General features: G+C 35.1%; 1 protein-coding gene across 5 annotated transcripts in view; it reads right to left on the reverse strand.

Moving 5' to 3' along the window:
* Positions 1–1,509: 1,509 nt before the first annotated feature.
* CCDC14 (coiled-coil domain containing 14) overlaps positions 1,510–12,678 on the reverse strand; it is a 44,718-nt gene continuing 33,549 nt past the window's right edge. For 3 of the 5 annotated variants that reach the window (XM_027106785.1, XM_027106776.1, XM_027106768.1), the window contains exons 10-13: positions 11,830–11,912; positions 9,359–9,577; positions 8,933–9,065; positions 1,836–3,139 (exon numbers count right to left, since the gene is read on the reverse strand). In XM_027106785.1, coding sequence (XP_026962586.1) covers positions 2,215–3,139; positions 8,933–9,065; positions 9,359–9,577; positions 11,830–11,912 — 1,360 coding nt within the window. In that variant the 3' untranslated portion in view covers positions 1,836–2,214. The other 2 variants (XR_003432843.1, XM_027106795.1) reach the window with 2 other exon arrangements.

A 12,678-nucleotide genomic window follows, 5' to 3' on the forward strand; every position in this document is an offset into this window, starting at 1 on the left:
AATTGTGTTACCGTCATCTATTACTACCATTACCATAAAGGAACGTCAACCCTCTATTTTAGTCAGGTTGCTGTACCTAACATTCTCTGAATATACCACTCAGCCTCCACATTCTGATGATGCTGACCTTATAGGGGGCTAACATTTTGAGGATATTTACAGAATAATTCAAGTCCTATACATTCTTTAAGATCCAAATGAAGTTTCTTCTCTTCTAGGTCCTCCTCTACCATTTTGGGACTTCTTTCTACTCTAAACTTCTATGAAACTCACTGTCTATTCCATCCATTTTGCTAGGGTCATATTCCATCCTAAAATTTAACCAAATTCTTTCATGTTTCTATGCCATGTGTATGTCTTTAATCAAATAAACAGTAAGCTCCTGGTAAAGGTCCCCCAAGGATTTTTCTAGTCTCATTTGTTCTTCAATCAAATTATTAACCCTTAGTTAACTGAACCCATAAACATTAAAAATGTTTCTTTGCATGTTAGGATGCCTGTCCTATATTAAGGGTAAAAGAGGACAATCTTCTTGGATATCATATAATAATCTTAAGAATTTACTTCTGCATATGAATAACAACTGAATATTTAGGAATACACAGATGACACAAATTTCTCCCTTGCTTTATTATTTTGTATTTCTGAACTGTACTTCTGAACTTATGTGTTCAAGGGCTGTGAACTGTTACCTCCACATACAACAAGGAATTAATTTATGAATACTGGAAGTAAGAAATTAAAAATATTAATGGACAACTCTGTAAAAATAGCTTAGAATCCATTTAATATTTAGACCTAAGAAATCTCTTTCTATAAAATCTGAACATGTCAAAGAGACTATATCTGGGCCCTTTAGAATCTGTAGCCCCAACACTTAAAAACTAGCAGGAAGAGGTTCTGGGACCAGCAGAACACTCTTTAATGCTAAAGCCTGCCCAAGCACTAAATACAATGACACCAGGGAGGTGACTTGTATGGCATATCAGTGATAGCACACTACGCAGTTTTCTAAGAGTTAAAATGTGCTGTTTACGTGGAAGGAAATGATACCAAGTAGTTAGGGAGTGCTAGTTTAGAGAAGCACAGACCAACCTAATTCATATTATTTATAGAATAGAAAATGTTCTCAGCTAAAGTGCTGAAAAAAAGAAAAAAATTGGTCCAGAAAGGCAGAATTACAACCAGTGCAAGATTTATAAAATCCATCATGTTCAGAGACTTCCCTGGTGGTCCAGTGGGTAAGACTTTGCGCTCCCAATGCAGGGGGACCAGGCTTGATCCTTGGTCGGGGAACTAGGTCCCGCATGCATGCCACAACTAAGTTGCGGCATGCATGCCGCAACTAAGACTTCGCATGCTGCAACTAAAGAGTCCGTGTGCTGCAACTAAAAGATCCCACATGCCACAATGAAGATCCCATCTGCCTCAACTAAGACACGGCGCAGCCAAAATAAATAAATAAATAAATATTGTTTTTAAAAAGTCCATCATGTTCAAATATAATGACAAAAAACAAACACTTCTTTATTTAAAAAACCAAATTTCCAAAACTAAAACTTCTTTGTTAGCATTTATTAGTCTTTTACTTTTTAATGGTCTTAAATGTATTTGTGACAAAAATAAAGTGCCAAAGTTTTAAGAAACCATATGCTAACTTAGGATGTTATCTATATTTTCTTGGACCAATCAATGATTTTTTAAAATAGAGATATTGGCACTTTTTCTCTTAAAATAAATGTTTATATGTCTCACCAATAACACCAGCCTGTAGCACAGAGCATTCCACATAAAAACACAATGCCATTAAAAACCAAACAGGAATCCTGAAAGAGAAAAGAAACTCTAGTTTTAATATAGTAAATTGTACCCAGAGACTCCCTTCCCATTATCCTTTAGAATAACCAGAGTCCTTCCAACCTGCACCCTTAGCCCAGCAGAGTAAGAATAAACTCTTAATTGATAAATACTAAATTAAATATTATTTACAATACTTACAATATTTTCCTAGTTACACACAACCTTCTTCTCTTAGCAAATGTCACTTTCTTAAGATGACTTGTTTTTAAAAGTTCCAGTGTCAATATATTCCAATAATAAATTTACTATTCATACAATTTATTATTTCACACATAATATAAAACTTTAAAGAAATTTAAAATATATATTCAATGTAGCCAAGTTCTATTCTTAAAAACAACTTTTCTTCTGAGTTTACGTCTCCAGAAGACCAGTCCTCAAGGACTTCTGGAGTCTAGCAATGTTGGCATCCAGTGCTGCAAGGCCATTTTGGAAGTCTTGTTCATCACGAGAAGTGAACGTTGAAAAAGAAGTGCTCCAGTCAGAGGTTAAATCAGAATTTAAAAAGCTACCATCAGAGACTGCACTACTTTTCACTTGAATGCTGCTGTTCTGACAAGTGGAGGGGCCATGACACGCAGCCAATTCTTCTGGCTCCTCAGTGGCAGGAGGGATCTTGCGAATGGCTTCCTTTATTATCCTGAGGAGTTGCTTGTCCTCCATATCAGCTGTTCTGGAAAGTTTCTCAGGTGCAACTCCTTCCTCTTTGGAAGAGGAACAAACTCCAGGTGCACACAATTTATTTTCTTTTTCAGCAACAAGTCCACTGACCATCTGCGGTGGAGCAACACTGATCTGTAGCTGGAGGGATAATCTCTTAGATAGTGGTGATTTCTTTTTAGAAGTGCTTCTAGCAAACGGAATGTAAATTGTCTTATCCAAATTACACTCATCTTCTATTAAAGTTGTAATTTCACTCTCCTCATCAGAATCCTGTTTTGAAAGGGCAGGAATGATTCCAGGGGCTGATGCTTCCATGTTCCTAGCATTAGTATGCTGAGGGCCTTCAGAGGGCAGAACATTTTCATAGGGTCTATCTGGCATTGTGTTTTCCTCATTGTTAATTGTAGAAAGTGGCTCTGAACGTGTAATAATAGTGTGAACTGGTTCTAACTTATTTAGATAGCTCATTATGGAAGTGTGAGCAGGGATTCGGTCATGTTGAGGTTGTTTTTCATAAATGTTCAGGAGTGATTTCGTAAGATTACTCCCAGACTTGAAACGAGCAGTGTCCATACTAAGATCTGAGAGAAGCTTTGCCATACTGGTCTGTAAAGTTCTGTTAAGAAGAATTTAGTACACTAATTATTTCTTTGTACCCATTTCTTACATTTATTTAAATATACCTCATCTTTAAAAGAAAGTATTTGAGGCAAGCACCTGGTTCTTAATACGGGAAAAAGCAACTAAAAGCACAAAATCACAGAATATGCTCTGGAAAGAGTAAATTAAAATAAGAAATGATAAAAGATCTTGGTCTGCATCAAATCGATTATTATTATATCTAAAAATAGAGGCTCAGAAAAATTTCTCTCTTAAGGTACAGAGATGCTTTATTTTTGAGCAACATTGCAAAATGGTAAATATATTACTCATTTGTTAGTGGATTCTGTTAGTAATTAAATTACTTTCCATTCAAAATATATATGCAAAGGACGCTGGAATAGTGCTGGGTAAAAAAAAGAGGATAGAGATAATTATCTAGTATAATTAGGTAGCAACAGCTAGGCTCCAGGAAAAGTGTGATATAAGGAAAACCACACAGGGTTTGAAGTCAGACAGAAATGGAATAATATCTTCACACTATCGCTAGCTGTGATCTTGGGCAAGTCACTCAACCTTCCTGAATCTCAAGTTCTTCAATTGCAAAATGAAGGTAACTACTTCAGAATTAGAGTGAACATTAAATAAGATAAAATAATAAAACATAAGGGTAAAGTGCCTAGCACAGTTTCAGGCTAAGTGGGTTTTTATTTCGTGGCAGCTTTTATTAGTAGTCCTATTAAAACCATTTTATACCAAGGCTTTAGTCTATTTGAATTGAATCATAATACACTCTTAAATACAGGTAAGAAAAAGAAGCACACCAATTTTAAAAAAAGATACAAGGAACATCAACAGGTAATTTTAAAAGACTACAATTAGCCAATAAGTATGTTTTAAAAGTTCAACTCTTATCAGAGAAATTCAAAGTTTTTAAATGTGATTTTTTTTGGCCTATCAAGCTAACATAGGAAAATAAGAATATCCATTGTTAGAGAAGCTTGGAGAAGCAGGTATTACTAGTGGGAGTGTACACTCTCTGAGCAGACCAGCAATATATCAGAAGCCGTAAAGATTTGTATATCCCACACCTTTTGACCCACCAAGTTGCACTTCTGGAACTTTATCCTACTGATATTCACCAAGAGGCTGTACCCAGAGATATATTTACAAAGATGTAATTTATAACAGAAAATAAATGGGGTTAATATCCTCAAATACTGTGGACTGATTTAGGTAAACTATGGTCTTACTGCATCACAGCCATCTATAGCCATGTTGTAAAGAATATTTATTGATAAGAAAATGTTTATTATACCAGGTTAAATTTAAAAGACAGACCATAAGCAACACAATAACAATATTACTTTTGTAAAAACAGTTACACACATCCAAATAAAATACTAAAAGGAATCTTTATACGAAACCATTAGCAGTGATTATATCTTTGGATACAGAATGAGTGATTCTTTTCCTACAAAAGGAAAAAAATAGTTTTTTTCCAACCTGGCTTTCACTGTCATCTTAAATATGCTATGTTTTGAGTTCTGATTACCATTCAAATGGCAATGGCTCCAGCCACTTTTTCCTCATACCTCTTTCAAGAAGCTAATGAGCTACTATTAAAAGATTAAAAAATATGCTATAGAAATGTATATTTAAAGAAATGCTGTAATGAATAATGATCCACTAGTTAATTCAACAAGACTGCACACTGCGATTTTTATTTATTTTTAGTAAAGAAATCCTTATGTTGAAGTTCCTTTCCAGACTTAAAAATGTTATCTCTGCTGTGCACAAAATCTGCAATACAGAAAGGAAGGAAAGGACAATGTAATAAGAGTTTAATCTCTGGAAATTAATAGCAATCACTAAGCTTCGCATGTGTAAACAAAATGCGACTCACCATTGTCTTTGAAATTAAATCTCTGTAAGTAAAAATAGGCCAAAATTTAAAAGGAAGCAATACAAGCACCTAGATAGCTACAAAGTAGTTATATTTGTGTTTCTATTATATGAGACTCAGCTAAACACACTGATTTTTAATGCTTGGAAAACTGGCACATTTTCATAATAAGAAATGTAAAGTTCTTTCTTGGCTATTTATAATAATTTAAATAACTATCAGCACTTGTAAGAGTGCTCTCAGAAGCTATTAGAAGAATATTTACTAATTATTTACTGAAAATATATTAATTTTCCTCACATTTTAATGGTTTTATAACATGTATTCTAGTAAAATCTTTAAAAAGTGATAAAGATGTATTTCAAAACTATTGAAGGGGGCTTCCCTGGTGGCGCAGTGGTTGAGAGTCCGCCTGCCGATGCAGGGCACACGGGTTCGTGCCCCGGTCCGGGAAGATCCCACATGCCGCGGAGCGGCTGGGCCCGTGAGCCATGGCCTCTGGGCCTGCGTGTCCGGAGCCTGTGCTCAGAGAGGCCACAACAGTGAGAGGCCCGCGTACCACAAAACAAAACAAAACAAAAAACTATTGAAGGTTGAAGAAAGAAATGGTTTAGGAAATCTGTTTAGAACTTGTATGTGAAACTTCTAGTTCCATCATCCCTCCCCAGTAGTCTGAGGCATTAAAAAATTTTGTGAAATCTCTGAGACTATTTAACACACACAGAAAAATATATACCTACCTGAGGTGCATGGCTATAGGGAAAAGATATGGGATAGATGAACATGAAGATTTATCTGTATTGTCAGATGTCATTGCTTTACTCTCTAACGTCAAAAGTAAAATTTAAATGGTCACAGTTAGCCCAGCTATAGGACTGGAGATGTTCCTAATTAATTGAATTACATAGGGTACCACCAAATATATCATAAATCACCAGTGTGGGTGAATTTTGACATCTGAGCTCCAAGAGCATTTTTGTTGTTGTTTTGCTCTTTAATTTAAAGGGCAAAACAAAAATTGCCATCAGTGGGTATATATACTTAGCATTTTGAAGCTAGTACTGAATCTTCAGAAAATGCATTGGCAGAACTATAAGACACTGTGCTAAGCCTGCCTACTACGTTTCTATAATCATTTAGAGTCTAGTTAGTCTGACTAATAGCTGAAATAGTAGTCATGAGGCAGGATTTATGCTCAGCATAAAAAGAAAAGGTCCTTAACAACAATGGAAAAAAACTGACAGGAAAGTTCTTGAGTCTTAAGAAAAGGAGAAGAAAATGTCTACATCTAACATTTTAGACACAGTCTTTTCTAAAAGCAGATAATATATAAGAATTAATGACCTTTCTCAGTTTCTATGTTAGGGTAAATGTTAAGGCTCCAATTGGCAAATGAATCCATTGTCGTTGCAAGGCTAAAGAGGGAATCTGAAGTCTTGGCTGAAGTCCAGCTCACATCCCAACTGGGTGTGAAAGTCAGGTATGTGCCTTCATTTCTTTGGGCTTCCATTTATGCTAATTTCTAGAATAACTGTACTATTACTTACTCTGAAAACTGTTCTTACATTTTTGCTATCAATTTTCTTCACAAATGTACCACCCGTTTATCCTTAAAAAAAGATGTTATTTCCCTTCATACATCATCAAAGAACTAGAATAGCTTTTTGCTTAACGATGTGGATATTTAGCAACTAAAATGATTAAATATTTCTTGTGTGTTTCACACTCATATATTTGGACCACAGTATACAATAAATGTTTGTTGAATAAATGAATAAGCAAATGAACCCATCCATTTATCCATCCATCTCCCCGGGGAAAAAATCCTAAGGTTTACGTAGACTAGATTAGGCATGGAGTTGTCACCAGGAATAAACTGTTTTAGTTAAGACCATACCATGTATGAGGGTGAAAGAAAACCTGGCTAGGAATTAAGAGATGTGAGTTCTAGTCCCAGCTCTGTTATTAACTCTCTATTAATACTTAACTTACATGGCCCTAGTTTCCCCAACCATGAAAATGCAGATATTTAAATCTTCCCTCCATAGATGAGGACAAATGAAATAATAAAGAGAGGACTTTGAAAAAAATCCAAGTGCTTTATAAAAAAAAGATAACATCAGCTTCTAATGTCATGCCCATAAAGGAGCTGGGTTTAGTAGTATGAAAAAGAAATTGAGGGAAGAAAACTCCCAGGGAGCTAGATCTTCTGCTTGGGGCCAACAACCATGCCCCTTAGAATGAGGAGATGCTGCCAGTGACACCGAAGCAACCATTCATGGAACTTGACCATGTTACCTTGCTGTCCTGTTTCTCTTTTCCAAACTGACTATATACCATATGTACTTTAATACATATGTTAAAAAATATGTATTAAAAAAGTTATTTTTTAACTTAAAAAAAGTTTACTGATATATAATTTATAAACTATAAAATACGGCATTTTAAAGTGTACAACGTAGTGGGTTTTTTGTATATTCAGAGTTGTACAACCATAACCTCTACCTAGTTTCAGAACCCTCACAAGAAACTCTGCGCCCATTAGCAGTCACTGCCCATTCTTCCCCTCTTCTCCCAGCCCTTGCCAACTACTAATCTACCTTTTGTTTCCATGGGTTTGCCTATTCTGGACATTTCTTAGAAATAAAATCATATAATATGTGGCTTATTGTGATTGGCTTCTTTTACCATAAATATTTAAAAATAACAGAATTTTTACCCCAAATTACTCCTCAGAAAAAAGAAGACGCTTTTCTTTGGAGACCTTATAAAGACTTTCATAAGAAGGGACATTCTCCTAATTACTTCACTTTGAACAAGAGTGGTATAAACCAATTTTTAGAAACTCTGCCTAGAACCTAATTAATTAATTATAATACTACATGGATACAAGAAGTGTATTTTGTTTTTTTCACTGTTCAATGAAAGTTTGAGTGAAATTATTCTGTGAAAGATGAATGAGGAAAAAAGTGATATTTCTATATTAATAATAGCTTTTATAAAGTCACTTCAAATATGTTTACAAAGCAAAATTAATATTATATATATTATTATTTATATATATAGTTCATCTATTTCCCTAAAAGTTTATAGTTCAAAATTGGGAAAAAAAGCTTGTAATTCAAAATGGGTCTTCTCATTTGAAGTACGAAGAAGATTGTTTTCTATTCAGGATTGTTTTATGTTTAGAACTATGAATTTCCAGGATCATTCAAAGGCATGGTCAGATCTGATGATATTCAGGCCTAAAATAACTGACTACTCTAGGATTTAAAAAATTTGTTGAAAATCTAATTCTCGTGAACCATCTCAAGAGAAAACTGAACTTTATAAGTGCATATCATTTAAAAATTGAGTGAGGTGGTTTTATTTATTTAAGACATGTTAAGGAATAAAGGGATCTTAGAAGTTGCTGCCAACTCCCTCATTTTACTGATGAAATGAATGAGGCTCAAAGAGGCTAAATGACTTACCCAAGATCTTATGAATGAGGGCTTACGGTGCTAAGTGCTTTTCATGAATGATTTCTTAGTCCTCCTATCAACCCTAATCATGTCCCCACTTTACAGGTAAGGTTTAGAAAGGTTAACTATCTTGCTCAGAGTCATACAGCTAATACATGGTAGAGCTAGGATTCCACTCAGGTTTCTCTGGCTTCAGAGAGCTCTTAACCATTTTGCCAAATAAGTCTTTAGCTCCTCATCAGAGGCCTTTTCACATGGTTTAAAAAAGCAGTTAGCCATGTTTGGAATTTATCTTAACTGGAACAGAAGAAAACATCATTAGAAATTAGCAAAAACATTGAGAAAAGGGTAGGGGTAAGAAAGCAGGTCCAAAATTATTTTGAAGTTCATAAATACATCTAACAAAAGGCATAAGTTATTCAAATGATGTCAATATTACCTGGTTAATTCTCTTAGTCGAGTCACCTCAGCATCACGCTGACGTAATGTTATTCCCAAAATCTGATTTTCCTTTTCTGCAGCTTCTAACTTAAACCGGCAGCTTTTCACATTGACTAAAGCTTCCTCCAATTCTAAAACAACAGAAAAGTTTTAGTTTCCCTATTACTTTTTTTTTTTTTTTTTTTGCGGTACGCGGGCCTCTCACTGTTGTGGCCTCTCCCGCTGTGGAGCACAGGCTCCGGACGCACAGGCTCAGCGGCCATGGCTCATGGGCCCAGCCGCTCCGCGGCATGTGGGATCTTCCCGGACTGGGGCACGAACCCGTGTCCCCTGCATCGGCAGGCGGACTCTCAACCACTGCGCCACCAGGGAAGCCCCCTATTACTTTTTAAAAAGTGACCATAACTGTAGTTCAAACACATACCAATTTTCATTCTTGTTGTCTCAATGTCAAATTGCTGTTTATTTTCAAGTAAAGTTTGATCTTTCTCTTTAAATATACCAGCAAACTTTTTGTTTTCATCTTTCTGACTTTCTATCACTTTTAAAAGCTCTTCATTTTTACTCTGTAGTAATTCTTGGCTCTTTAGTGACTCCTGTAATTGATTTTGCAGTGACTTGTTCAATGATTGAAGAGAAAACACTGTAAGACAAAATCGATCAAATAATTATTACCCCAGATTAAAAACCACAAACCTGGAAAAGCTGTTTTTTTTAAAAGAAAAGGCTTAGAATTTATTGATTTTGCTTAACAATTATATGCTTGAGCAGTTCTATGTAAATACTAAATGTATTTAAAAAAACTGATTGGCAGAAGTCATATCTTTCTTCTCCAATTGATATTTCAGGCATTAATTTTTTTACCTTTTTTAACAAAAAAATAATATATATACAAAGTAAAAAAAATTCATTTACCTTTTTTAACAAAAAACATATATACAAAGTAAAAAAAATTCAAACACCATGAAATACCAATGATACCAAATGAGTCTCAATGAAAAGTCTCCCTTCCCACCCCACCTCCACTCTCCCCCAAGAAGCAAGCAATATTAACTTTGATATCCTTCTGGAAAATACTTTTGCATATAACATATATTTAAGCATAAATGAATCATACTATACCCGTAGTTTCTAACCTTCCCTTTTCCCCCCTCCATAAGATTGTTATGTATCAGCACACAGACCTATCACATTCTTTCTAATGGCTATAAAATGGCACCTTTCATTTAACAGTTGCAGCCTTGAGTGAAGTGGAATCTGGGCATACAGTGGTGAACAACAGAGACATGGTTCCTGCTCTCATGGAGCTGATAGCAAACAAGTCATTATGAATAGTAATACATGCTCTCAAGGCAACAAGAAGGGAGATGGTAGAGAATAAAAAGAGATAGGCTGCTTAGAATGGCAACCACTGATCTCACTTTCCATCTTGGCCTCCTCTCTCCCACCCATCCCCATGGTTTATTCATAATGGAACCAGAGTGATCTTTTCCAAAATTACTCTGGTGAAGTTGAATGCGTTTATGAAGTGCGTGTTCTGTTGGGTGCTCGTATTTTTAAAATTTCTTTGTAAGAGATATTTTTATATATTAGGAAAATCAAGCCTTTGTCATATCACACAAAAAAAATTTCCCCATTTTGTTGATGCTTTTTGAATGTATTTATAATTTTGTTGTGCATAAAATGAAAAAGATTTCTGGGACATGCTTTATCAATCTTTCCTTTGTAGCATGTGAGTTTTTGTTGGGCTTAGGAAAAGTTCCTAAGAATACAAAAAAAGTTCTTATCTTCTCCTCTAGTACTATTAGTTTTTTTTTTTTCTTTTCTTTTACTTTAAGCTCTGTGATCCATACGGACAACTTGGCAATATCTGTCAAAACTGCAACAGTATATATTATACCCTTTGACTCAGAAATTCTATGGCTATAATCTACAAAAACAGTCACACATGTGCACAAAGATATTTGTACAAGGATTTTCATTGCAGGATTATTTGTACTGGGAAAATGGGGAAAGCACCTAGATATCTATTGGCGGAGGACTTTAAATACATTATGACAGAACTACATAAACAGAATATCTACACAGTTCTTAAACAGAAAGAAACATATTTTTATATTTTGATAGAGAAAAATGTCCACTACATATTAAGTGAATAAATACAAGCTGCAGGAGTATATACAGTGTAATCTCATTTTCACAAAAGAAGTACATATATAGTTCTATTAGTGCCCATCTGTTAGTAGATACGCAGTATTTATGAAATAAATCAATTATATATGAACAGGAGATATGTGAAAGGAAATACAGTCTTTTTTAAAAAAAATAGAGGTATTGGGACTTCCCTGGTGGCGCAGTGGGTAAGAATCCGCCTGCCAATGCAGGAGACAGGGGTTCGAGCCCTGGTCTGGGAAGGTCCCACATGCCGCGGAGCAACTAAGCCCGTGTGCCACAACTACTGAGCCTGTGCTCTAGAGCCCCTGAGCCACAACTACTGAGCCCTCGTGCCACAACTACTGAAGCTTGCACTCCTCGAGCCCGTGCTCTGCAACAAGAGAAACCATCACAATGAGAAGCCCGCGCACCACAACGAAGAGTAGCCTCTGCTTGCTGCAACTAGAGAAAGCCTGTGAGCAGCAATGAAGACCCAATGCAGCCAAATATAGATAAATAAATTTTAAAAATAGGGGTATTATTGGGAATTCACAGCATGAATCTTTTATTTTTGTGTTTCTGCACTATTTTAAATTTTAATGAGTATTATTCTTACTTTTTTCATGTTGATTCTTAACAAAAAGTCCACTTAACACAAAGTAATTAAGAAAGTTCAATTCTTTATCAACATCTCCAGAGCCACAAAGAATTTACTATCAGTTCTTAAGTTCTTTTACCTACATTCAAGGTTGCATTCCAGAGAACCAGATGACTTTTGAGTTTTTTCTCGTTCTGTAAGTTGCTGGTTCAAAATTCTCAATTGCCTAAATGAAATAATGAAGAAACATGAATGCAAGAATCCCAAGCTCATTTAACAGTATACATTTGACAGCCTATTAAAGTAGACAACACAAATAGTGGCTAGAACAGCAGAACTCCATTTTATCCCCCAAATATAAGACAAAAACAAAATAAACAAAGCAACAAAACCACACTATTGCTATTATTAGAAGGCCTGAGATAATTTTTAAAAGATTGTCTGGGATAGCATAAAACCACCCCTCACTAGAAAAAGGTTAACTTATTTTTCCCCTTCCCTTTTTTGTTCCCTTTTCAGTGATTTCGTTGTTTGTTTCTATTTCTTTCATTTCTGTCTCCTCTTGCTATTTTCTTCTTCTGTCTTCCTTCCCAGGAAGTATTTTTATTACTGTAGTAATTATCTACTTTTTAAAAGATCTGTCATAACTACGAACCAGAATACCTACAGGGACCGACTGCTATCAGACATCTATCTGCTTGGCTTGTCATGCACTGTAAAAATTGGAAAACACAAATTTATGCTTCTACTAATTTATTAGATGTAAAAGTTAATGTCATTAAGTAAAGAGAATGCTAATAAGCAGCAACTCTTTCCCAAAATGAACTTCACAATATGTAGCTGCTTCACAAATAGGAACATACAAAAGGAAGTGTTTACTTCTAAGAAGTTAATAGTTAAAAAAATGTATCTCTGGTATCTTTCCAGAATTACTTACCTGGAAATAATCAAAACTAAAGTATTATTGTTACAAAATCTAAAATTATAGATCC

Source organism: Aethalodelphis obliquidens, unplaced genomic scaffold (assembly GCF_003676395.1).
Source record: "Aethalodelphis obliquidens isolate GAN/ISIS:26980383/991018 unplaced genomic scaffold, ASM367639v1 scaffold1, whole genome shotgun sequence".
Taxonomy (NCBI): Eukaryota; Metazoa; Chordata; class Mammalia; order Artiodactyla; family Delphinidae; genus Aethalodelphis; species Aethalodelphis obliquidens.